General features: G+C 42.6%; 1 protein-coding gene across 3 annotated transcripts in view; it reads right to left on the bottom strand.

Annotated features, from left to right (window-relative positions):
- The window catches only part of PRKG2 (protein kinase cGMP-dependent 2), a 101,385-nt gene that overhangs the window by 51,224 nt on the left and 22,751 nt on the right, over window positions 1–27,410 (bottom strand). For all 3 annotated transcript variants that reach the window (XM_070394128.1, XM_070394137.1, XM_070394146.1), the window contains exons 3-6: window positions 15,262–15,428; window positions 10,411–10,524; window positions 8,917–9,022; window positions 3,215–3,278 (exon numbers count right to left, since the gene is read on the bottom strand). In XM_070394128.1, coding sequence (XP_070250229.1) covers window positions 3,215–3,278; window positions 8,917–9,022; window positions 10,411–10,524; window positions 15,262–15,428 — 451 coding nt within the window. The remainder of the gene's footprint in view (window positions 1–3,214; window positions 3,279–8,916; window positions 9,023–10,410; window positions 10,525–15,261; window positions 15,429–27,410) is intronic.

Below are 27,410 nucleotides of genomic sequence, written 5' to 3'. Positions count from 1 at the left end.
TAAATACATGTATTCTATTCATAATTCTAAGCTAGTGTTTCTCAAACTTTAATAAACAAGCATGAAACTTGCATAGTTAAAATGTGGATTTCTGGGCCCTTACTCAACCAGAATTTCTGATTCATTATGAGGTGGTACCTGGGAGTCTATCTTTTAAGCAGTACTGAGGGTGATCTGAGTAAGGACTAGGACAGTGATGGCGAACATTTTGAGCTCGGCGTGTCAGCATTTTGAAAAACCCTAACTTAACTCTGGTGCCGTGTCACATATAGAAATTTTTTGATATTTGCAACCATAGTAAGACAAAGACATATTGTTGATATTTATTTTATATATTTAAATGCCATTTAACAAAGAAAAATCAACCAAAAAAATGAGTTCGCGTGTCACCTCTGACACGCGTGTCATAGGTTCGCCATCACTGGACTAGGACATTCCTCATACCCCACCCCACCCCCCACCACATCTCCAGTTTCCTGAAAGATGGCATGTCAGAGTCACAGGGCAGAGGGTCCCTGGGTCAAATACCAAAGGTCTGTAACAAAGAGATAAGTGACTTTTCCATCAACCACAGTCAAGTCCCTGCTCTCTGGATTGATCCCCATGTGTAGGAGCAGTAACTCCTTCCACCCTTGTCTTCCATGCTGCACAACCGCCAGGCGCAGAAGTCGCATTATCATTTTTATTATCGCCAACAGTTACACTGCTTTCCCAATCGTGTTTTATGATGTTCGTTAATTAACAGCAGTGAATATATTGGTACTATTCCCACTCTCCTTTTCCCGTCAGAACATGACAAGAAGCTTGAAGATAATGTCTGCCTCTGGGGCTGAATGTTCTGGGTGATTTAAGCTGAAGCAAGAGATGCTATTGGAACTACACAATCGGGGCCATTTGGTTTAGGAGTTCAACCAAGCCTTGACAAACACATCAGATCAACTGCTCAGTGACGGGAAGTCCTGATCTTCCTTCCTGGTCCCTGCACAAAAATTTAAAAACTCCCAAATCAACCCCTAAACAGCACGCCAGATCCAGCGTGTCTTTCTCAAAGGTTATGGACAGTTTGTGGGACAGCTGGTCCTAGAGCTCAGTGGGCGCTCTGTCATAACGCCGATGCCTTAGTGATCGGCTGTCGTCTATGTTGGCTATGCTGGTAAATGATGTGCTTTTCTTAGAGCTACATAGATCCCACGGCTCCCTTGTTAATCACTTTCCGCATTTGAGAATTTTCACACGCTACAGGGTCCCATTTGTTTGCCAGGTATGAATAAAGAGCTCTTTATAAACCATGCTGCTGTCTGCAAATGCTGACATATAATAAAGCTTTTCTAGGGTGTTTTAAAAGATGAGACGTTCAAACTCGAATTGTGTGTTAATTAAGACTGGATGGGAGCCCCTCATCTATATTTTCTGTATTATTGCCTGTGGCTGCTATAAATATGTCTAATTTACCATTTATTTTTAATGATACTAAATTTTAATATTTGCTGTCAGCATGGAATTCCCCTCTGGTGAATCGACCCTATTAGTATTACATTAAAACCAGATTTTCCTGGGTTAACAAAAAATATAGGGCCTCCCTAGCTTCAAAAAAAAAATACACCACAACACTCTCAGAAATTAGGATGAATTATTAATTTGTAACATCTGTGATTGGGTTATGTTACACTGGGAAAATCCCAAAAGATACAGGGCAAGCAGTCCTCGTGAAAATGACTTCATAACTGAAAGCCCTGAGGACATAAGGCCAGGCTCTGTGTCATCATGGCCTGTCCTTGATAAACTGCTGGACGGGGTCCATGAATTTTAAATGGAAACATTACTGGTGTCACTTACATTTAAGGATGCAATGATCAGTGCTCCCTTCTCGGCAGATATTAGTTTACACTGTGTATTGCGATTGACAGAGGCATGAATCTGTCAACAACCAGGTTTGCAGGTTGTGTTTTGTTTGTGTCTCCAAATGAAAACAGCTTTATAATAGCTTAGAGTCTGTGTGTGACTCCTTAATTATTCTTTGCCTTCTTTTAAATTCCTGGTAAGCCATTTTGGTTTCAATGAAATTGACCCCCACCCCCGGTTAAGGAGAGGTTATTTGCTTTGAATGTTCGGCTCTGAAATCTGAAGAAGTTTTCATATAATGCATAACATCAGATTCCAAGGTACATGTCATAAAAGCATTAGTCACAAAAAGACTTGGCTAGTCTTGGACTAGAACCAACCATCTGGGTGAGGCTTCATATGAGTTTTTGAACACATTCCAACATGCCGTGTTTTTTCCCCTAGATGTTAAAATAGATAAAGTGCTTCTTAAGTGCAGTTTTTTCCTAAAGTATTTTCATGGCCTAGAGCAGTGATGGCGAACCTTTTGAGCTCGGCGTGTCAGCATTTTGAAAAACCCTAACTTAACTCTGGTGCCGTGTCACATATAGAAATTTTTTGATATTTGCAACCATAGTAAAACAAAGACTTCTATTTTTGATATTTATTGTATATATTTAAATGCCATTTAACAAAGAAAAATCAACCAAAAAAATGAGTTCGCGTGTCACCTCTGACACACGTGTCATAGGTTCGCCATCACTGGGCTAGAGTGTGCAAGCATGGAGTGTTTCATGGCCTGATTCAGGAGCTATCACCGAACGCCCCAGTACCCTCTTTCTCTGCACGATTTCCTAATTTGCACCACCAACTCCTTTATACTATGAAAACTCTGTATGAGTTGTGAAGTGCACGGCGGAAAATCAACTGCCTCGTGACCCTTTGTACGCCGTAAGCGTCTATAGATGCAAGCAGTGGACCTTCCCACAAGCCGCGCAGTCTACAGCTGCAAACCTCCAATATCAACTCTGGTCGCCCAATTTTAAAATCAGATTTGTTAGTGACATCTCTGGGTTTGCCACCATTTTGAACGCGTGGCGGGTAGCTGGTTGAGTAATGCAAATTAGTTTTATAAAATATACTAAAAAGATTAAAATATACTTTACACATGCGAGTCCAATGTTTTATACATTTCAGAAGAGTCACCTAAAGCTATCCCAGCCCCAGAATTCAGTGAGAATGGGCCTCATGGCTTTTCACAATAGAAAATGGCCCCTGGTCACTGTAGACTGCCGATCCACCATCTTTTCCTTTTTATTCACTTATAGTGCTAATAAGGACTGCATTATACAATCTCTTAATAAAATGTATTTTTTGCTTTAAAGTTTCTTACCACTTCCAAGCAGTCAATGATCTTGGTTAACTTGTCTTCAGGTAAGTTCTTCAGCAAGGATACACTTCAAAATTAAAAAAGAGACATTAATTTCTTCATCTTCCTAAATTAAACTATAAATTTACACCTATATGTAGATTCAAAAATCTTTACATGCATCTAAAAATGCACCTTAATTTTTCCAAAGTAAACCTCCAAATATGTCACAGATAAACAACTAAATTTCAAATATTTTAAAATTACATAAATACATATAATCACAGGAATTTATCACAGGCAAATAAAAATAAGATATCATAAAGGGAAAAATCAAATTTTGTCTGGTTGGGGGGGGAAAAAAAACCCCCAACATTTTACATTTGTTGTTGGTTTTCAAAGCAAATCACTTCTGAAAATGTGTTTTTCTCCATATCTGTCTCTTTTATTAGCACGCGTGACAAGCTCTGCTTCCCGAGGAGGATCAGATTTTCATCCAAATCCTTGCAATTAGGTAAAGACTGAATCCAGGGAGGGAATGTAGGAATTAGCATGAAAATGATCTCTGATTAGTTACATTATATTGTCTTAAAATTCATGATAGCCAGAGGCATGTAATAGAAACATTTTTACAAATAATAATAATACATAGAAAATGAAATAGAATACAGAAACTTATTTTTTTTAAAAAATAAGAAATTCCACTAGTGTGATTAACCAATCAAGATGATTAAATTGCTCTATTAGAGAAATTTCTCCTCTACTTTACCCATTTTTACTCAAGACTGTTGATAAAATTTCTATAAGATAAATATCTTTTTTTAAAATATATTTTATTGACTTCTTACAGAGAGGAAGAGAGAGGGATAGAGAGTTAGAACCATCGATGAGAGAGAAACATCGATCAGCTGCCTCCTGCACACTCCCTACTGGGTACATGCCCGCAACCAAGGTACATGCCCTTGACCGGAATCAAACCTGGGACCCTTGAGTCCGCAGGCCGAGGCTCTATCCACTGAGCCAAACCGGTCAGGGCAAATATGTCTTTCTTACCATATAAAATTTGACACGCCTAAGAACAAATTGATGCTACTCAAAAGTACACGACTGGATCTGATTTTTTCTTTTTTTAAAATATATTTTATTGATTTTTTACAGCAAGGAAGGGAGAGGGATAGAGAGTTAGAAACATCGATGAGAGAGGAACATCGATCAGCTGCCTCCTGCACACCCCCCACTGGGCATATGCCTGCAACCAAGGTACATGCCCTTGACCGGAATCGAATCTGCAGGCCGAGGCTCTATCCACTGAGCCAAGCTGGTCAGGGCTGGATCTGATTTTTTTCAAAAATAGCTCTAGACTGACCCTGCACATGTGCAGGAGAGACACATGCCCAAGAGACATGTATAAGAATGTTTGCATCAGAATCGTTTGTAACTGCCAAACACTGGAATACCCCCCAATATGAGAGGAGATCAGTGTACTGCAGTAGTCAGATATCGGAACTCTACTATAGGAGAAATTACTGAACTAATCAAATGGATCAATCTTAGAAAAAAATATTGAGTAGCCTGGCCTGAGTTGCTCAGTGGTTGGGCATCGACCTATGAACCAGAAATTCACAGTTAGATTCCGGGTCAGGGCACAGGCCCAGGTTGTGGGCTCAATACCCAGTGGGAGGTGTGCAGGAGGCAGACAATCAGTGTTTCTCTCTCATCATTGATGTTTCTGTCTCTCCCTTTCCCTTCCTCTCTGAAATCAATAAAATTATATCTTTAAAAAGTATTGAGCATTATGCTAAGTGAAATAAGCCAGTCAGAGAAAGATAAATACCTCATGATCTCACTCATTTGTGGAATATAGAGAACAACTAGACTGACGAACAGGGACAGATCCAAAGACAGAGAAACAGCAATCAGACTATCAATCCCCAGAGGGAAAGTAGGGGAGGGTGGGGGTAAGGGGAAGAGATCAACCAAAGGACTTGTATGCATGCATATAAGCCAAACCAATGGACACGGACAACAGGGAGATGAGAGCATGAGTGTGTGTGTGTGGGGGGGGGGGGGGCGGGGTGTTGGGGGTTAATGGGGGAATGAGGACACATTTGTAATACCTTAACCAATAAAGAAATTAAAAAAAAAAGTATTGAGTAAAAAATTGAGTTGCAAAAATAACACCATTTTTATGAAGTTCAAAAATAGGCTAAATCAAGCTATAGGAAACTAATAAAGATTTCCAAGGGAATGATTAGTACTAAACTTCAGACCATATGCTACACCAAGGAGAAGGAGGATGTAGGAAGCTAGGAAATGACTTGGTGGAGCACATGAGAATAACATGACCAACTTTCTACTTCTTGGGTCAGACAGAGGCTTGATGGTGCTCATTTTGTTATTTTTTTATAAATTACATATATACTGTGTATTTTTATATACATCCCATACTTCATAATTAAAATATATAAATGAAAAAAGAAAGAGCTTGCTGTGTATTATGAAATAAATGTATTTCTCTAATGTCTCCTTATTGATGAAATGGTAAAAGGGTAACGAAAACATGTCATTGATTAACACATGCCCATTGTGAAAGTTCTACTTCTGCTCCACACTGGAATCAACAATGTTAGTGAAAATTTTCTCCTGCCAACCAATACCTTTGGGGAGGGGTGAGGATATCTGTTGTCTATCTCCCCTCTATGAAGGCAAAGATCAGGTTTACCTTGATCACCACGGAATCTACCATGTATAGGGCTCAGCAATAAGTATTTGTTGAATGAATGCATGAATAAGAAAACAAAAGGAAGGAAGGAAAGAAAAAATAAAAAAGGAAGGAATATGTACTAGTAAATTCTCTGAGCTCCATTCACTAGGCCAGAACATGCTAGACTCCAAGGGAATGAATTGCTATGCCTAGTGGTTCAGGTTTTGTCTTAGATATTCAAATGCAAAACACATGCACTGGTTTATTTATGTATTCCCCCCTTTTTTGCCCTTGCATAAGTGGGGTTCATTAACTCCAAGTGCTAACCTGTGTTGGTCAGTTATTGAATTTTGAGGTCACTTACACTAAGGCATTGGTTGGCACAAAGATAAGGCACCTACTTGTCATTATTGCGACTCTCTTCCAGGAGTCATTATTGACTCTGGGAGAGTAACTCAGCAAGATTCTTAATGCCTGTAATGTTCTACTGATCAGCAATGCATTCATTCAATATGTACTGAGTCCTCACTATACTTGAGGCACTGTAGAGCCCTAAAATCATTGATTCTGCAGGCCAGTTATGTAAGACAAAAGCACCATACTTAAAAAGAACTTAGTATTCTATTTTTTTTTGGAAACTGTCAGACATTTTATTATAATGACCAATTATCATAGGTAACAATTCATTACAGTATGCATTGCAGATTCAGAGGCTGTCAAAACTCCCACAAAAGATGCAAAAATAGTTTAAATGAGGAACTTACACTTTCAAAAACATTTTTTAATGTATAACTGACTTTTTCTGACTCAGAAGTATTTCCTTCTATATGAGTTTACTTATCCAAATAGTTTGGAATATAGAACAGCTCACAAAATGAGTATGTTTCAAGGATCCATGCCATCATGGCAAGCATTGTAACATTTTGGCATGTTAATTTGCTACAAATATAGTAATCTGGAAGATGGTGTGACTATGCAAATGAGAAAAAATGTCTCTGGTAGCCCAGCCAGCGTGGCTCAGGGGTTGAGTGTCAACCTATGAAACCAGGTGGTCACGGTTCAATTCTTGGTCAGGGCACAAGCCAGGGTTGCTGGCTCGATCCCCAGTAGGGGACATGTAGGAGGCAGCTGATCAATGGTTCTCTCTCATCATTGATGTTTCTATCTCTATCTCCTTCTCCCTTCCTCTCTGAAATAAAAAAATATATATTTTTAAATGCCTCTAGTAAATCAAGTAAGAATAGGAAAATACATTAATTTCAAGATTATTCTAAGCAAAGCCATTATTAGAAAGACTAGAGGCCCGGTGCACAAAAATTTGTGCACTCGGGGTGGGGGGAGGGGTCCCCCAGCCCGGCCTGTGCCCTCTCGCAGTCTGGGACGCCTCGTGAGATAACGACCTGCTGTCTTAGGCCTGCTCCAGGGTGGCAGAGGGCACACCCAATCCCTAGGTGCAGCCCCTGGTCAGACTCAGAGCAGGGCCGATTGGGGAGTTGGGGCGCTGCCCCTGTCATGCACAGAGCAGGGCAGATTGGGAGGTTGCGATGCCACCCCTAGTCACGCTCAGGGTAGGGCCGATTGGGGGGTTGGGGCACCACGCCCTGTCACACTCAAGGCAGGGTCGATGGGGAGGTTGCGGCACCACCCCGTCACGCACAGAGCAGGGCCAATCAGGGAGTTGGGGTGCTGCCCCCTGTCACTCACAGAGCAGGGCCGATCAGGGGGTTGGGGCGCTGCCCCCTGTCACTCACAGAGCAGGGCCCATCACGGCGGTTGGGGCTCCATACCCTGTCACACACAGAGCAGGGTTGATCAGGGGGTTGGGGCGCTGCTCCCTGTCACTCACAGAGCAGGGCCCCTCAGGAGGGTTGGGGCTCCGTACCGTCACACACAGAGCACGTCGATCAGGGGGTTGAGTGCCGCCACTGTCACAATCAGGGCAGGGCCGATGGAGAGGTTATGGCTCTACCCTGTCACACACAGAGCAGGGCCCGTGGGGGGGGAGGGGTTGTGGCCCCGCCCCCTGTCACACACAGAGCCGCAGGGTGATCAGGGGGTTTGGGCGTTGCCCTCTGTCACGCTGATCCTGGTGCCTGGAGCCTCACTGCTCCACTGATCCTGGTGCCGGGAGGCATATTACCCTTTTACTATATAGAATAGAGGCCTGGTGCATGGGCGGGGGCCGGATGGTTTGCCCTGAAGGGTGTCCTGGATCAGGGTGGGGGTCCCCACTGGGGTGCCTGGCCAGTCTGGGTGAGGGGCTGAGGGCTGTTTTCAGGCTGGTGGGTTGACTGAAGCTCCCAACAGCTCCTTTTTTTCTTTTTTTTTTTTTTATTCTGGGCCAGCTTTAGCTCTGAGGCCTCGCTGCTGAAAACATCGATACAATGTTGCGGTCCGAGCCTGGCTGAATGAAAGCCGGTTTCTGGGGTTTTGTTTAGCTTCTTATTTGCAACATAGTACATAGTTGCTTAGAGTTGCAGCTGAGAGGCAGGCAAGTTAGGCGGGGAACATTGGAGTCCGCAGTCACTAGAGCAAGCAAGTCTCCCTGTTCGCTTCAGTGCATGGCTGCCGGCCGCCATCTTGGCTGACAGTTAATTTGCATAAGGATATGCTGATTAGCCAATGGGAAGGGTAGTGGTCGTATGCTAATTACCATGTTTCTCTTTTATTAGTGTAGATTATCTTTTGTTATCCTCTTCCAAATTATAGAATATCTTTCAAAGTCAACTGAGCAACCCAGCTGAGTATTTTAGGATTTTTTTGCACAGTTTTCTATACAACATACAATGGCTCCATATGTACAAGGGCAAATTAGTAGGAGAAATAAATCAAAAGTCAGGGCATGAGGCTAATGGGAATTAAATATTATACAGAGTGGCATTTACTGCACAGGAATAATTCTGGTTGCATCATGTGGAAAACGCTTAGTAAGAGAAGCTACAGTGAAATAATTTTTGTGGTAAAACCAACAGACCACAAAATGGCTGCACCATCTTTGGCTCTTTCCACCTGTTAGCCTTACCTTCGGAGGAAGTTTCTGTACTGTTCATCTCTAGCTTGAGCCGTCCTTCTCATTATATTCTGGAATACCTCTCGATCTAGTGCCCAAGTTTTAACATTTGTAATAGCTTTAGAAAAATAAAAGCAAGAAGTAATAAAATATTATTTAGCCCCATATTAAGAAAATATTACAAAATGTTAATCAATAAATATTTTATATATTCTCATAAAATGGTATTTATTGGAAATACATTATTTCAACATGCAAATGGAAGGCAGCGGGGATATAAATAGTGGGCAATTTTATAAAATCATTTTTGGCTTTTCTGTGAACCAGGTTTGGAAGTGAGTAGCAAAAGATTTTCTTTCTAATTATGTTTTGCTTAGGATGATATTAAAATTAGTTTGCAATTCCCAATTAAGCACTGCATCATCAGGATGTATTTCAGATTTGTGCTGTGATAGAAGAGAAGCCAGCTAGTCTGTAGCTACTCCAATGAGTTAATTGAAAGTTTAAAATCTCTGGGTGTAGGAGTGTGTTTTTATGTCTTTTTATGGTGTTCAGACACTGTTGGTAAAGAGAGCCAATATATTTTAAGGATCACTATGGTTACTATTACATAAAATGTATACAAATAATTTTCAAAGAGATTATGGAAGATAGTTTTTGAGACTTTTTTTTTTTTACAGAAAAGGCATTAAAAGCAAGAATAAAATCTAAAAAGGAAGAGGAACAGAAATACCAGCTCTAAAAATTCTATATGAAATTATGGTTGTGAGATTTTTTTTAAAGGAGTAATGAGAGTCTACAAAATAGATCAAAACCCAAAGCTCTTATTTACTAAACTTTAGAGTGAATTAGAATCATCTTGACATTCTAAACCTGAACTGCCAGAGATTCTGATTCAGGTTTGGAACAAAGCCCTGAGTCTGTATTTTTATCAAACACTGCAGCAATGCTGAGACATGTAACCCAGTCCCAAGCACTGAGAAACATCACATCCAAGTAATTCAGAAGAAAACTCAAGATTGAATACATTCAAAACAAGAACTTTAAAGAGAATCACTTAAACTAATCTCAAGTCATTCATGAAAATTCTCATTAATTAATTCACATCCTTTTTGATATATTTTTTCATTAGTTTAATTAAATATTTTGGTTTATAATATGGTCAGAATCTCATAGAGAATGGAAAGTAAACATTCGAGATGAGCCAAAGGCAGATGTCTACATGGCAAAAAAAAGGGAAGTGGCAAATAAAGCAAATATTGAATCATTCAGCTGAAAGCCGTGTTCATATTTTACATACAGGTATCTAATGGGAAAGTTCTTTTAAATTTGAATTATTTAGACAAGTGCTTCAAAATAAATGTTCTTAAGAGTACAGCATTTCTATTCAGAGCATATGGGTCACAATGGAAGGCAAAAGACTAAACCAGATGCAATAGTGACTCAATCTGATTACCTTTAACATCGCATAACAATTCAAAACTACAGCATTTCAACGGCTATTACCTTTCACAGAGGCAGTCCTTGTACAGTTGTATAAAATGGCTAGTTCCCCGAACGTGGTCCACATAGGAATGCATGATATCAATTTCTCCCCTTGAAACACCTCTACTCGGCCCTCTATCAAGTAGAATTAAAACAAAAACAAAAACCACAAATAATAAAAGTCTGCCCGGATTCCATGAATTAAAAAAAATGAACAAAGTACATAAAGCATACAGTTATTATATCTATGATTCTCATTTTAATAAAGTGGTTAAGAATGCGGACTGAAACCAGCTCTGCCACATATCATTAACTGTTCACCTTGAGAGAGTTACCCTCTTTCTTTGAGGTTCCTTGTCCATAACGGGAAAAATAATATTTACTTCATGCAGTTAATGTAGGTAGGGAACTTAGAACAATGGCTAGCATATAGTAAATGCCATATGAGTGTTAGCTATTGTGAATATTATCATTGCTACCATGTTCTTTCTCTGAAGCAGTGGATGGCAAGTGTTTTATTTAAAATTCATTCTGATCTATGAAGCAATTTCTCTTGTACAAGAAACACAAATTACTGTATGTCTTGGAAACACACCACAGCTGTTCACACTATCATAACTGAGAAGTACACTTGTAGAGGGCTCCCCAGGGAAGACACATGGGCATGCTTCTTAAAATATTGTCAGCTGAACCCAAGGTGACTGGCAGAGCCGAGCCTTGGATACACATCTAACCAAGACAGCGATGTGTTCTCAGCATTGACTCTTATCTTAGCAGCCCAGGTGTTGGAGAGTGGGTTTTATTATTGTAAATCCAGTCTAGCACCAGGAATGAATAGGACTGTCCTCCCTCTGACTGGCCCCGCCCTGCAGGAGGGCCCCTGAGATGGAGCCACGCCCTTGGGTTCCTGACTGCTCATGCCCACCAGTCAGGCCCACCCAGAAGAGATGTAACTTCCTGGTATTTGGGTATAAATTAAACACGCAGGTTCCGGTGCTGGTGCTCTGTTCATCTATCAGAGGGCAGACGCCACACCCCGGCCCAGCTTTTCCCTCTATTTCTGTCTCAGTCTTGTTTTTCATTCTTCCTTAGCCCTCGTCGTATTCTACTCAAGATTCGTGAACCCCCACGTTCTCTCTTTTGGCACTGGTCACAGGAAGAGAGAATGTACCCCCATATACACTGGCCCCAGAGTCAGACTACCTGGCTCTGACTAGTCATCAGCTGTGTCCTTGAGTAAGTTACTTTACTATGCCTCAGTAGCTGTCCGGCCCCTCATTCAGTGAAATGAATTAATAAATGGAAGTCACTAAGAAGAGTGCTTGAAAAAGACCACAAGCTGGAAAAAAAATATTTTTGCAAAAGACACATCTTATAAAGGACTATTGTAAAAAATATAAAAGAACTCTTAAAATTCAGCATTAAGAAAACAAATAAAATGGGCCAAAGACCTTGACACTCGCCAAAGAAGATATAGAGATTGCACACAAGCATATGAACAGCTGATCCACATCAAATGTTATCAGGGAAATGTAAATTAACTCGACAATGAGGTATCACTACATACCTATTAGAATGGCCAAATTCTAGAAAAATGACACCACCAAATGCTGACAAGGATGTGGAGCAACAGGAACGCTCATTCGTTGTTGGTGAGAATGCAAAAGGGTTAAGCCCCTTTGGAAGACAGTTGGGTGGTTTCTTAACAAAACTAGGTATACTTTTACCATGCAATCCAACAATCATGCTCCTTGGTATTTTTACCCAAAAGAACTGAAAACTTATGACCACACAAAAACCTGCACACAGATTTTTATGGCAGCTTTATTCTTAATTGCCAAAACTTGGAAGCAACCAAGATACCCTTCCATGGGTGAATGAATAACTGAACTGTGGTGCATCCAGACAATAGCATATTAGTCAGTGCTAAAGCAAAATGAGCTATTAAGCCATGAAAAAACATAGAGGAATCTTAAATGCATATTACCAAGTGAAAGCCACCAATTCCAACTGTATCACATTCTGGAAAAGGGAAAACTATGGAGAAAATGAAAAGATCAGTGGTTGCCAGGGCTGGGTGAGGGGAGATGAATAAGCAGAGAACAGAGGATCGTTAGGGCAATGAAAATGTTCTGTAAAATATTATAATGAACAATACATGTCATTATACATTTGTCTAAACCCATAGAATGAACAACAAGAGTGAATCTTAAGGTAAACTAAGAACTTGGGTGATTATGATATGTCAATATAGGTTCATTCTTGGGAAAAAAGTAAAAATAATTTTTGTACCACTCTGGTGAGTAATATGGATAATAGGGGAGGCTATGGATGTGTGGGGACAGAGGACATATGGGAAATATTTCCCTCTCAATTTTGTTATAAAACAAAAATGCCTCTAAAAATGATGTCTTGTAAATAAAAAGTGCAGAAGAAAAGTGTTTGAAACTGATATTTATTTAGATAAAGGTTGGAGGAAGGGAGAAGCAGCACTTCAGGTACCTCCTCACAATTTTTTTTTTTTTAAATATATTTTATTGATTTTTACAGAGAGGAAGGAAGAGAGATAGAGAGTTAGAAACATCGATGAGAGAGACATCGATTAGCTGCCTCCTGCACATCTCCCACTGGGGGTGTGCCTGCAACCCAGGTACATGCCCTTGACCGGAATCGAACCTGGGACCTTTCAGTCCGCAGGCCGACGCTCTATCCACTGAGCCAACCCGGTTTCGGCAATTTTTTTTTTTTTTTTTTTTTTTTTTTTACCCTGGAAATTCTACATTCCTTTCCCTTTGAAGAAATGCAAATAAAACCTAACATAACTAAAATAATATGCAAAAGAACCTATATTCTTAGTGGGGTTATTCTACTTGAAGAATCCCCTTCTCCTAATTCATCACTATGTAGATCTGGTAGTCTCTGTTCATCTACTCATTCAAAAATCTTACGTTGGCACTTATGTACTACCAGGAACTGGTCCAGTTGCCCGAGACAGAGTGGACAAAACAGAAAAGATACTAACTCTGACAGAACTTATATGCTAGTAACAAACAAACTCTGCTTAGGTTCCAAAGCCTATAAATTAGATATGAAAAATTTAATAAGTTCTCATTACCACTAAATTCCTTTCCATTGAAACCACTTAATGGTACTGCCAAATTAGTACCATAGATTTTAATTCATTTCATTTTTATACTAAGGTTATGTCTCATTGGACTTGAGCAATACTGACAATATATGGACTATCAAAAGTTTAAGCTAAACACCATTTATCATTTGCTATTCATTCTCTATCTTATAAAGGGCAGATTTTTAATTAACAAATTAATTTGCTCAATCAATTGAATCAGGCAATTCAGTCCTTAGATAACAAGTAATTAATTAAAATAAGAAACTGTTTCATTTTCATTTCCATGTGTGCTATAACCCTGATTTGAATGGCTGTATGGATGCTGCCTTCTGTTCAAACTCCTCTCTCCCCAAGCCTTTCATCAGAGTTACTGGCAAGGAACAAGATGGGCAGACATGAGTTTCACATACTTTTCTAGCAGGTTCCATGAGGACTTATTGACTTAATGACCTAGTTTTTCTCTCCAGAATGTTTTAGTGCTGCTAAAGTAGAAGCAAAATGGCCAAGAAAAAAATGGAAAAAGGGAAAAATTGCTCTGGATCACCAGTCCCCCAACACATAAAGGCTGCATAAATTAAGACTATAATTCAATTCTTGGGTAAAATAATTACTTGGGAGTGACTGTAGAATTTTAAGGGTACCTATAAAATTGTAGATGGCAAAAAATCAATCAATAGTTATGAGACTGGGTTGTTTAAAGAATCAAAGTATATGCAAACAATCTTTTGCATACTATACATAGAATAATACATGTTTATTAATTTGTTTGTATAGGCAACATCTGCCCCACACTTAAGACCCCAAGTAAACAAGAATTATAAAAGCATAGCTGAAGAAGTGGCAAGATCACTGAATTAGCACTTGTTCACTAGAACATGCCAAACTTAGAGACTGTGAAAAGTGACAAAAAATAGAAGGCCACGGCACATCCTAGGTTACCATTCTGTCTGGGTAAACCAATTTAGCTCCCCCCCCAAAAAAAAAAAAAAACTGAAAAAGTTGGGGCAATTCAGAATTTGACGGAGTGTTCAATATCCATAAACCCTATTCAAATAATTTCTTGCTTCTATGTCTAAAAAAAAAAAAGTTTTTGTATACCACTATAAGACACGCATTTAATATGCATTTCAGAAATAAATCCTTTGATGTTCAAGTAATCATATATGAAGGAAACCATTTAAATGGCTCTAAAACTACCAGTTATAATTTCAAGGCATTCCATTTGATTCGTTGACAAAATAGTTGCGTGTTTTTCCTGGTACACCCAAAAAATGTCAACATAAACAATAGTATTTGTAATGGAAACAGCTTTTTGTAGTTATTGAATGAGTGACGCTGTGATTAAAATATGGACTTGAATCAGATCACCTAAGTTTGCATCCTACCTCCACCACTTAGGAGCTGTGTGGCCTTGGATAAGTTACTTAACCTCTCTGTGACAGTCAACGTTAGTAACATGGAGATACGGGCAACATCAGTAACCAGTAACAGAACTGATGGGAAGATGAATGGGATTTCTCTGTTCAGTGCTCAACAGGATGCTTGACATATAGAAAACATTCAGTAAATATTAAGTCTTATTATCATCATGATAGATCAACAATGTTACTATTTCATGATCTCAATCTGTTACATTTCCTGTAAACACAGCAAACTGTTTTTGCATTTTCATAAATGTTTGCAAAAATCATAATAGGCAAAATATTTGTTATACAATAACTGGAAAAATCTGTGAAACCCACCTGCCAACACAAAGATGTGGTTTCCTGGTTCTCCCTGCTTAATAATGTAACTCCCTTGCTGGTAGTTTCTTCCATACATGCATTCCACCATGTCTTTGATTTGCTGAGGATCCAGTCTCTTCAAAAACTGATTTTTATTGAGAGCATCTGTAATGAGCTTCTTCTCACTGTTGTAATGAAAAAGAGATGTTAGTTACAATGAAGGAAAACCATGTTTTGCTGTTTAGATTCATTTCATTTTGAATGTGGATATAACTAAGTACTTACAACTTTTCCACAGGACAAATTTGTTTTATACCCCACCAACACTTGACCCTTATCCCTACTATTCCTTACATGTAAAATCTTTTAAATTTTTTGAATATTTTCTGATAATCATGATTACACCAAATTTATTATCACTCGTAATTATCTTCATCACAAAGGTAGCATCTCTCAAGATCGCTAGATGCACTACTAATGGACGCATGACTTTTGGGATGGAAAGCAAATCTGGTTGGTAGATAGAAGGCATATTTAAAATACAACAACACAGTTCATTCATTGATGAACTGTGCATAGCTATGCATACTGCCTCTGGTGCTAGTTATTTTACATCGTATTTAATCCTTACCACTATCCTGCGAGATAATTACTATTGTTGGGTGTTTCCTTCCCACGTCCCACGTGGGTCAGAGTTCAGGAACTGGAAGCAGAGCTGCACACAAATGAATATGAAAAGACAAGAGATAATTTGGAAATATTGGGGGACCAGGCGAGCAAGTCCAACTCAAGGGGAAGGACTTCCTCCAGTGCTCAGGCCTCACCAAGCTTTTATTGATCTGGGATACACCCATAGCGTAGCCCTTAGGCAGGTGACCCCTGGCAACAGACAGACTAGCCCATCAGCAAGGATTTACATAATAATAATAAATGGGGAAGTTGCTTCAGCTACCACTGTCTGGACAAACAGAGGTGGCGCCTAGCTCCGACCTTTGCTAGGGCTTCAAAGGAACCCAGCCTTGGCGGGGGTTTCTGTCTATGCTTATCAGATAGTGAAACAGTTTCCCACAACTATTCTTATTTTATGAATAAGTAGACTAAGAGGTAAGAAACAACTTATTCCCTCTAGGATTTAAATTTAAGTCTGTGGGTCTGAAGTCTGTGCTGATTTCATTCCATCCACTGCCTCTTCTGAGCTAGAGAAGTCAGCTCCCTTGGGACTTGTTAGGTTTGAGCAGACATACAGGGTGGTGGTAGTAGTCTGGGTTTGCCTAAGTTTTGCCTCTTAGCATGTCTAGACTAGACAACCTACGTTTTAAATCTCACAGCCTTTTCATATCCAAAATCCAAGGCCTACTAGTTGATAATCCTAGAATACTCTACTTTCTTTTAGAAAAGAGTAGCTACAAAAAAATTATCCAACCATCATTACCAAAATTTAAAATATTTTAATTAGAATACTTTATATGTATATGTAGATATCATAGAATTGGTAAACTAGAAAAAAGACACGTTGGCTTGTGAGCGAAGTCAGAATCTTTGTACAAAACATTTGCTCTCACTCAACCTCAGTGCAATTTTTTTACATAGGTGTTTTTCCCCCCAGTATTTTTCATCCAAACTCTATCCCATCACTAGTTTTACTGTTTAAAAACTTGTAATCATTTTCTACACAGAAAGTTCTCAAACACAAGGTAAACTGTCATAGAATTAGACACTTCCTTCATGACTACATCCATCAGCTCAGCAGGCTACCTGAAGGAAACACAATATAGTCTTGTATAGAAATGTCATCTTCCCCACAGTGACTCCATCCTCAGCCACCCAAACTCTTTAAGTACCTTGAGAACTTCTTTCTTCCTTCATCTAATCTATCACCAAATCTTGTCAATTCTCTTTAAAAACATCCCTTTTATCCATTTTTGTTTCCATTTGCTCAAGGATGTCACCACAGTATTAAAAAAAAAATCTTAGGTCTGGACAACTTTAACAGCTTCTTTTTGGGTACTCTAGTTCCTAGCCTCATTCCCCCCTACAGTCCATCTTATACTATGATGTCAGATTAATCCTGAGAGGGCGTCAGTGTAATCAGGTCAGAAAGGTCAAGGAACAAACGGCATCAAAGCGTTACCAGAGTGTTACATTTAACAAGCACCAGGGCAATCAGGAAGGTTAGGAGGGGGAGATGGAACAATTAACTTTTATGGGACACAGCTGCAGCCAGGGAGGTTACGAGATGGCTGCAGCCCGGGAGTAAACTGAAAAGCAAGCAACCTGATAAGAAGGTGGACAGGCATTAATTCACAACGGCGCCAAGATTCCCAGAAGAGTGACCCCTTTGCTTCCCCCGTTTGCTCCCCCCGTTAGCTAGAAAGAGTATATAACCTATGCCTGAACCCTTAGTCGGGGCTCACGGCCACTGCTCTGCCGCGCTCAGAGTAAGTTGTGGGCCCCGACATATGTTGGAAGCTAAATAAACCCCTTGCGTTTGCATAGAAAGCGTCTCTTGGTTCTTTGTGACAGCGGCTTGCACCCCGGACTTTACATTTGGAGGTTCCACCGAGATACCGGCGGGGGTGAGAGGGACCCCTTATTTAGGGCTGGAGGCTCTCCCCCAGCGGGGAGGAGAGGGACCCCCTATTTAAGGCAGGAGGCTCTCCCCCACTTGTCGCCGGGCACGCAGCGAGGTATTTGTTGCAGCCGCCTCTGGGTTCCAACAGACGCTTCTTGGGGTAAGTGACGGCGCCTTTCTGAATAGCGATCGCTTAGATATTGGAAACACAAATTTAGTTAGAGCTGGCAAATCTGTTTGGTCGGGTGGCTGTCGGGGAGGGGCGTGAGCCTCCCCCGACTGCGACAGACAGACGTGTCGGGAGGTCGCAGGCCACAACCCCAGGGGACGCCCTGGTGGAGTCTGGAGAGGACCAGGGACGCCTGGTGGACTCCTGTCTGTTCCGTCAGTTAGGTACGGATTCTGATTCTGGTTCTGTAGTTCTGTTGCCAGCTAGGTCAATTGGTTCTGTAAATCCTTCTTTTTGGATCCTCCGATTTTTGTCTCAACGCGTTGTGTCTGTCCTTGTCCTTTGTTCCTTGTTTTTTGTCATTGGTGTGTGTGTGTTCGAAGTCATGGGCCAGTCTGCCTCTACTCCCTTGTCTCTGACCCTGGATCGCTGGTCAGAAGTCAAGGGACGAGCTAAAAACCTATCTCTTGTTGTCAAAAAGGGTAAATGGCAGACTTTTTGTTCATCCGAGTGGCCCGCCTTTAATGTCGGATGGCCCCCGGAGGGGTCTTTCCATCTGCCTCTCATCAGGGAGGTAAGGAGACAGGTATTTCAGCCTGGCCGACACGGGCATTCAGATCAGGAGCCTTACATCCTGGTCTGGCAGGACTTATGTGAGAACCCCCCGGCGTGGGTCAAGCCTTTTTTACCCCCTGGTTCTCTCCCTAGGTCTTCGGTGTCTGTCTCTGAGCCAGCAATCCTCCCTGTGAAGCCGGCTCTCCCCTCTCCTCCACCCTCTGTTCCTCCGGTCCTCCCGGACTCACAGCCTGATCTTATTCTCCTAGATTTCCCACCACCTTATGCTTCGCCTTTGCAGCCTCCGGCGGCCGAGGCACTGCAGCGGCCTGACCAAGTGCCTTCTCCGGCGCCCGGTCCAGCCCCCCTGCCAGCGTCCCCAACGGTGGCCTCCCCAGATTCCACCCTCGAGGTTTCCCTGCTGCCACCGGGCGACGGGCCAGCACAGCGGACTAGGAGCCGGCGCCAGCCGGATGAAGGACCTGTGGCCACTACTCTGCCGTTACGCCCTTACGGGCCTATGGTGGAAAATGGGAACGGGGGGGAGATGCCGGCCCTCCAGTATTGGCCATTCTCCTCCTCTGATTTATATAATTGGAAAAATAATAACCCTCCTTTCTCTGAAGACCCCACTCGGTTAACAGGTCTCGTGGAGTCCCTTATGTTTTCTCATCAGCCAACCTGGGATGATTGTCAACAACTTCTGGGGACCCTCTTCACTACAGAGGAAAGAGACCGGATCCTGTTAGAGGCTCGAAAGAACGTTCCGGGACGAGACGGGCGTCCGACACAGCTACAGAATATTATTGATGACACCTTCCCACTGGCTCGCCCCGACTGGGACCCTAATACTCCGGAAGGAGCTGGTACACTGTATTGGATTTAAAGGATGCCTTTTTCTGCCTGCGACTCTGTGAAAGCAGTCAACCTCTATTTGCCTTTGAATGGGCCGACCCGGAGGCTGGTCTTGCAGGGCAACTGACTTGGACCAGGCTGCCCCAAGGATTTAAAAACTCTCCCACGATCTTCGATGAAGCACTCCATCAGGACCTGGTCACCTTCAGAACCCAGCACCCGGAGGTAACCCTGCTCCAGTATGTAGATGACCTGCTGCTGGCTGCGTCGTCTCGGGAAGAATGTGAGTACGGGACTCGCTCCTTACTACAGGAGCTCGCTCGGCTTGGGTATAAGGCATCAGCTAAGAAGGCCCAGCTATGCAGACAGGAGGTTACTTTTCTAGGGTATACTCTCCGGGGAGGGAAACGCTGGTTGACTGAGGCACGGAAAAAGACTGTTGTGCAGATCCCCACACCAACTTCCAGAAAACAACTCCGAGAGTTCTTGGGGACAGCTGGGTTCTGTAGACTGTGGATTCCGGGATTTGCCTCGCTAGCCGCCCCGCTGTACCCACTCCTGAAGGGGGACACAGAATTCTCTTGGGGGTCAGAACAACAGCGAGCCTTCGATGATATAAAAAGAGCCCTGCTATCAGCCCCAGCATTGGCGCTTCCTGATGTTGAAAAGCCCTTCACCCTTTACATAGAGGAGCGAGGGGGAGTGGCGCGGGGGGTCTTGACCCAGACTTTAGGACCCTGGAAAAGACCTGTAGCCTACCTATCCAAACGCTTGGATTCAGTAGCTGGGGGCTGGCCCCGCTGTCTTAAAGCTATAGCTGCCGCTGCCTTACTAGCCAAAGATGCGGACAAACTGACTCTGGGACAAAAACTAACTATTGTGGCCCCTCATATGCTGGAAAGTATCATCAGGCAGCCCCCGGACCGGTGGCTCTCGAATGCTCGCATCACGCACTATCAGAGCATTCTGTTAGACAAGGACCGAGTGACCTTCGGACCTCCAGTTACTTTAAACCCTGCCACTCTACTTCCGGATGAGGCTGCAGGCCCGATCCTACACTCCTGCCAGGATATCCTGGCAGAAGAAGCAGGAATCCGTCGTGACCTAAAGGACTTCCCATTGCCAGACTCAGAGGTGACCTGGTTCACGGACGGCAGCAGCTTCCTACAGGATGGTAAGAGATGCGCAGGGGCGGCAGTAGTTAGCAAGGACAGGGTTGTATGGTCTGCGGGGCTGCCAGAAGGGACATCCGCCCAGAAAGCGGAAATAATTGCTCTCACAAAAGCCTTAGAGCTGACTAAGGGGAAGAAAGCTACCATTTATACGGATAGCCGTTATGCCTTTGCCACGGCTCATGTACATGGGGCCATATACCAGCAAAGGGGACTGTTAACCTCAGCCGGAAAGGACATTAAACACAAGGCTGAGATCCTTAGACTACTAGCAGCTGTCCTACTGCCTACCAAATTAGCTATTGTTTATTGCCCCGGCCATCAAAAGGGGTCGGACCCTGTAGCCGCAGGAAACCGGCGGGCAGACAAAGAAGCAAAGGCAGCAGCTCTTAAAGGGGCAGAGGTCCCAGCACTAGTGAACAAGGCTCCTAAGGAGGACACGGCACCCGAAGCTACAGGGAATAAGAAACAGCAGGCGGCCTCCTACTTACAGCATGTACATCAGCTCACTCATTTGGGGGCCAGGAAGATGCAAGAGCTATTAAAAGAGCAGCCCTTCACTCTAGCAGCCAAGGAAAACAGAAACCTAGCTGAACAGGTGGCAAGAAACTGCCGAGCCTGTCAGGCTGTAAATGCACACCCGTCGCAAATGCCAGAAGGGAAAAGGCTCAGGGGAAGCCGGCCCGGCCAATTCTGGGAAGTGGACTTTACTAAAATCAAACCAGCTAAGTATGGGTTAAGATTTCTCTTAGTTTTTGTAGATACTTTCTCAGGATGGGTAGAGGCCTACCCCACCCGAAGAGAAACAGCGCAGGTGGTGGTTAAGAAGATTATGGAAAAACTTTTTCCTCGATTTGGACTGCCCCAGGTAATTGGGTCAGATAACGGACCTGCTTTCGTGGCCCAGGTAAGTCAGGGAGTGGCCAGGGTGTTGGGGATTAATTGGAAATTACATTGTGCTTATCGTCCCCAAAGTTCAGGGCAGGTAGAAAGAATGAATAAAACCATTAAGGAGACCTTAACTAAATTGGCCTTAGAGACTGGCGTTCAGGATTGGACCTTGCTCCTACCTTATGCCCTGTTCCGTGCTCGGAACACTCCTTCACCTTCTATGTATAATCTCACCCCTTTTGAAATTCTGTATGGAACCCCACCTCCGGTCTCAAAAATGTTACCCACCATAGACAAAGACTCATTACCCCACACTCCTTTACTTGCCAGGTTAAAGGCTTTAGAGGGAATCCAGCAATTCGTCTGGAAGCCCTTGGCCTCTGCCTATCAGCCAGGAGACCTCAAAGTGCCCCACTCCTTCCACGTTGGAGACTCGGTGTTCGTGAGGAGGCACCAGACCCACAGCTTGGAGCCCCGGTGGAGAGGACCTTACGTGGTGCTGCTGACCACCCCGACTGCGGTTAAAGTAGATGGCATCACTCCCTGGATCCATGCCTCCCATCTCAAGCCTGCACCGCCACCGGGACCTGAATGGACAATGGAAAGGACTGATAACCCTCTTAAGCTTCGCTTTCGTTGTAAGCCCCTGCCCGGCCAAGCTGATGGCGAGTAACCCCCATGCCCCTGTAACTTTAACCTGGGAAGTCATCAACCCAACAGGGCAAGTAGTCTGGTCAACCAGAGGTGTCCACACTCCGGGTAGCTGGTGGCCCACCTTATCTCCAGACGTATGCCAGCTAGCTGTCGGCCTAGACACATGGGACATATCAGAGGTAGAGGACCCTTACAACATCCCGATGGCACCTAGTAAGCCCTCCGCTGGTCTCGAATTCAGGGGCTACCCCAGTAGCGATACCAATGCAGGATGCCAAAATTATGGCAAACGCACCCTCCTAGGCCACCTCCCTTTTTATGTCTGCCCAAGAGATGATCGTAGTCGAAGTAAGATACAGAGCTGTGGTGGGCCTAAATCCCTTTACTGCGCAGCCTGGGGGTGTGAAACCACGGGGTCAGCTCATTGGATCACCCGATCCAGTTCAGACTGGATAACTGTTCACTGGAGCAGAAGGGGGGAATGTAAAACAGAAGCTTTGTGTAATGGATTAAATATCTCCTTAACAGAACGAGGCAGAGGAGCGGACAAGCTTTCCCACTGGTATAAGGGAAGAACATGGGGGCTTAGGTTTTATGCCTCCGGATATGACTTTGGTCTCTGGTTTACTATCAAACTACGACAAGAGACCACACCAGTCCTGGTGGGGCCCAATCCAGCTGTCCGTCCGGTCTCCCCACTCCGGCCCCTGGCGTCCCTGGGTGGCTTGGAGGGGCCAGTGACAGAATCTCCCCAGGTTACCAACCTTGTTCAGACTCCGAGTAGTGGGACTCCTCCCCTGAGAAGCCCAAGTGGTAGGCTCCCCCTGTTTAACCTCGTAAGTGGAGCTTACTCTGCCCTTAATGCAACCCAAAGTAATTTGACTCGATCCTGCTGGCTCTGCCTCTCGGCAACACCCCCTTATTACGAGGGGACTGCAGTAAACGGAACTTACACCCTGACCACAAGCTCTGCCTGCCGTTGGGGAGGAGATCACAAGCTAACCCTCCCTGAGGTTTCTGGCAAAGGACTCTGCATAGGTTCCCCCCCGCTGAGCCACCGGCGACTCTGTGCCAGAACTGTCTCTATGAACTCCACAGTTGGGTACCTGGCTCCAGAGGCAGGAACTTGGTGGGCCTGCAGTACCGGTCTGACCCCTTGTATTTCCACTGCTGTGTTCAATAGTTCCCATCACTTCTGTGTCATGGTCCGTTTGTTTCCTCGAGTATTATATCATGATGCAAGTTCGTTTGAGGAGATGGTGGGGGAGCGTGTCACCCGCTTTAAGAGGGAACCAGTGTCTCTTACTATAGCAGTCCTCCTAGGAGTTGGAACAGCAGTGGGGATAGGGACTGGGACCACTGCCCTTATCCAGGGGTCGAGCCATATGCACCAGCTTCAAGCTGCTATAGATCAGGATTTAAAGGAATTGGAAACCTCTGTAACTGCCCTTAAGGACTCCCTCACATCGCTCTCAGAGGTAGTTCTGCAAAATAGACATGGTCTCGACCTCCTATTTATGCAAGAAGGAGGGCTCTGTGCAGCTCTCAGGGAAGAGTGTTGTTTTTATGCCGATCATACAGGGGTGGTGGAGGAGTCCATGACCAAGCTTCGGCAGCGGCTAGCCGAACGACAGAAGGAAAAGGAGGCGCAAAAGGGTTGGTTTGAATCTTGGTTTACACAGTCACCATGGTTAACAACCCTGTTGTCAGCGATCGCAGGGCCGCTCATAATCCTACTGTTAATCCTCTCTATAGGGCCCTGCATCATAAACAAAATTATGGAATTCATACAACAGAGGGTAGGGGATATTAAACTCCTTGTCATCAGGCAACAGTATGCAGCCTTAGCTGAACCTGAGAGTCTCTAAGATTAGAAACCTTCCACAGAAAAAGGGGGGAATGAGAGGGCGTCAGTGTAATCAGGTCAGAAAGGTCAAGGAACAAACGGCATCAAAGCGTTACCAGAGTGTTACATTTAACAAGCACCAGGGCAATCAGGAAGGTTAGGAGGGGGAGATGGAACAATTAACTTTTATGGGACACAGCTGCAGCCAGGGAGGTTACGAGATGGCTGCAGCCCGGGAGTAAACTGAAAAGCAAGCAACCTGATAAGAAGGTGGACAGGCATTAATTCACAACGGCGCCAAGATTCCCAGAAGAGTGACCCCTTTGCTTCCCCCGTTTGCTCCCCCCGTTAGCTAGAAAGAGTATATAACCTATGCCTGAACCCTTAGTCGGGGCTCACGGCCACTGCTCTGCCGCGCTCAGAGTAAGTTGTGGGCCCCGACATATGTTGGAAGCTAAATAAACCCCTTGCGTTTGCATAGAAAGCGTCTCTTGGTTCTTTGTGACAGCGGCTTGCACCCCGGACTTTACAATCCTGCCAAAAAACTGACTTCACCCAGATCTAATTCTTCCTTCATCCACTAAGCCCAACAATTCAGTCAATTAATACACATTGAGAAAATACCCCCAAAGCCCCAGCTTTCATGGGCCTTTCATGCCAGGGTACCTACCATTCCAGCAAATGTTTACTCAATGCTGATATATCCCACTTTCCCAAAATATGTTCCAAGAAGTACTGGTCCTTTTTAGCAAATGTATGCTCAGTTTAAATAATTTTGAAATTTCATAATGCATAACTTTAAAGGTTCAAATAAATCTTGCCGTAAACAAGTCTGTTTAATGTTTTGCAAAGTTCAGTGTCTTTTTTATTTATATTTCTTTCTTTTCTTTTCTTTTTTGGAGAGGGTGCTTAACTTCCAGTAAGATGCCATGGAAGTATAGTTGGCCTGTGAACAAATGGGTTTGAACCGTATGGGTCCACCTACATGCAGATTTCCCCCCATAAACATTATAAATGTATTTTCTCTTCCTTGTGGTTTTCCTTAATAACATTTTCTTTTCTCTAGCTTTCTTTATAGCAATAATACAGTATGTAATGTATATACAAAATATGTTTATGTTATCAGGAAGGCTTCCAATCAACAGCAGTCTCCTAGTAGTTAAGTTTTGGGGGAATCACACATTATATCCTGGTTTTTTACTATTCAGGGGAATTGGTGCCCCTAACCCCTGTGTCATTTAAGTGATTTTTAACCATCTCACTAAATACAAGGTCAATAAGAAAATTCAATTGTGTTTCTATATCCCAGCATCAAATAATTAAAAATGAAATTTTAGAAATGGCATCATTTTATAAGATATTAAACACATCAATTATATCAGATTATATCTACCAAAAACGTGTAAGATCGCTATACTGGAAAGTAGAACATATTAATAAAATCTAACTAAATGGAGACATCTGCCCCAGTTATGAATGAGAAGACTAAATTTTTTAATGATGTGAATCTATTCAAGTTGATCAGGTTCAATGATATCCCATTCAATATTTTTTTAATTTATAAAAATTGACAAGCTGATTCTAAAATTCTTACAGTTATAAGGATGCCCAAGTACAGTTATAACAATTTGAAAAACAATAACAAAATTGGAAGATATAAAGTAGTAGACATCAAAAATTATTAATCAACATAAGAGAATATACTCTTAGCACAAGGATGGACAAAAAATACTTTTGGAACTGAACAGAAAGTTCAGAAACCCAAACAAATATACATAGATATGGGAAAAAGCAGACACCAGTGGAAAATACATACTTTAAGAAGTGCTCACCCTTGTTAATTCTTAAGGAAAAGCAAAGCAAAGCCAAAATAAAATACTACAATATACCCACCAGAATGGCTAAAATGAGAAATATTGACAATGCCAAATGCCAGCAAGAATGTAGAATAACTTAATACTCATACATTGCTGGTGATAGCATATATTTGTTAGACCATTTTGGAAAACAATTTACCAATTTGTATTAAATGTGAACTCAGATAAAGTGTACCACCCACCATTTCCACCCTAGGTATATATCCATCATAAATCATAATAATGTACCAAAAGACATATGCAAAAATGGTCATGGCAGCTTTATTCAAAATTGCTAATCATGACAAACAACCAAATGCCCATCAATAGCAAATTAATAAATTGTGGTATAGTCAGGAAACACACACTACATAACACTGATAATTAATGAACCACTGCCACGTACAAAATGTAAGTGAATCTTGTAAACAAATGAAGCCAAACTCTGTAGAGTACATACTTTTTGGTTCCATTAAAATAGAATTCTAAAATAGGCAAAAGGTAATCTCTGATCATACTGGCACAGATAGTGACTCCCCTTGTGGAGATAATGGGTAGGGGTTGGGAGAGAGCAAAAGGGGCTTCTGACGGCTGCTAATGTTCTATTTCCTGACCTGTCAATAGTTACATGGGTGTATTCACTCTATGATTTGTGTTCTTCAATAAAAATTTCACTTAAAAATTAAAATATGTGTATGGCTTTGGAGTCAGAAAATCCCAGGTTAAAACCCAGCTGGCTGCCCCACACTTCTTAGCTGTAATATTGGTCAGGTCACTTAAACTTTCCTTTTGTTATTGTTGCTGTTAATTCTTACCAAAGGATATTTTTCCATTGATTTTTAGAGAGTGGATGGGAGGGGAAGAGACAGAGAGAGAAACATCAAGGTGAGAGAGACACATCGATTGGCGAACTGGCACTCCGACCGGGGCCGGGATCATGCCTGCAACCGAGGTATGTGCCCTTGATTGGAATAAAATCAAACCCGAGACCCTTCAGCTTTATTCAAAATTGCTAAACATTCTGGCTCTATCCACTGAGCTAAATTGGCTAGGGCTCACTTAACCTTTCTGAATCTCAGATTTCTCCTATGTGAATAGGGCATGGTGATCATAATTATAGAAATATTATGCACATTAACTAAGGTAAGGTGCCAGTAAACAATAAATGGCAGTTGTAGTAATAGTTGATGGTGGTAGTAGTAATAATTTTCTGTGGGATGGGAAAAGTTCTGAAACCATGGAGAAACAAAGAGGCACTGTCAAGCCCCTCTGCTCAGTTCAAAGTTCCTCCAATAGGACTGGATCTCAAATGCATGCCCATTACTGGCAGCATAGGTAATCCTTTTATAATCCTTTTATACCCCCAATGTAGGTAATCAACATTCTTTGAAGCAATAAATTCTTGTCCTCTAAATTGCTTCAGGAAGTTTAATTTTTCAAAGTCCACTGACAGTTCTTGTTATGCTGGGCCCTCAATCTTCCTTCTCAGGCCCTGTGTATCAGAGGCCTGTGCTCTCATTGTTTGTTTTTGTTGGGTCATGGCATGCAGCTTGCAGACTTCTTTGCATGAGGCTTAGTGCAAAGCAGGGGCCAACAC

Source organism: Myotis yumanensis, unplaced genomic scaffold (genome assembly GCF_028538775.1).
Source record: "Myotis yumanensis isolate MYYU_CA2020_CCGP unplaced genomic scaffold, mMyoYum1.0.hap1 SCAF_1, whole genome shotgun sequence".
NCBI lineage: Eukaryota > Metazoa > Chordata > Mammalia > Chiroptera > Vespertilionidae > Myotis > Myotis yumanensis.
This window is presented reverse-complemented; position numbering and strand designations above follow the sequence as displayed.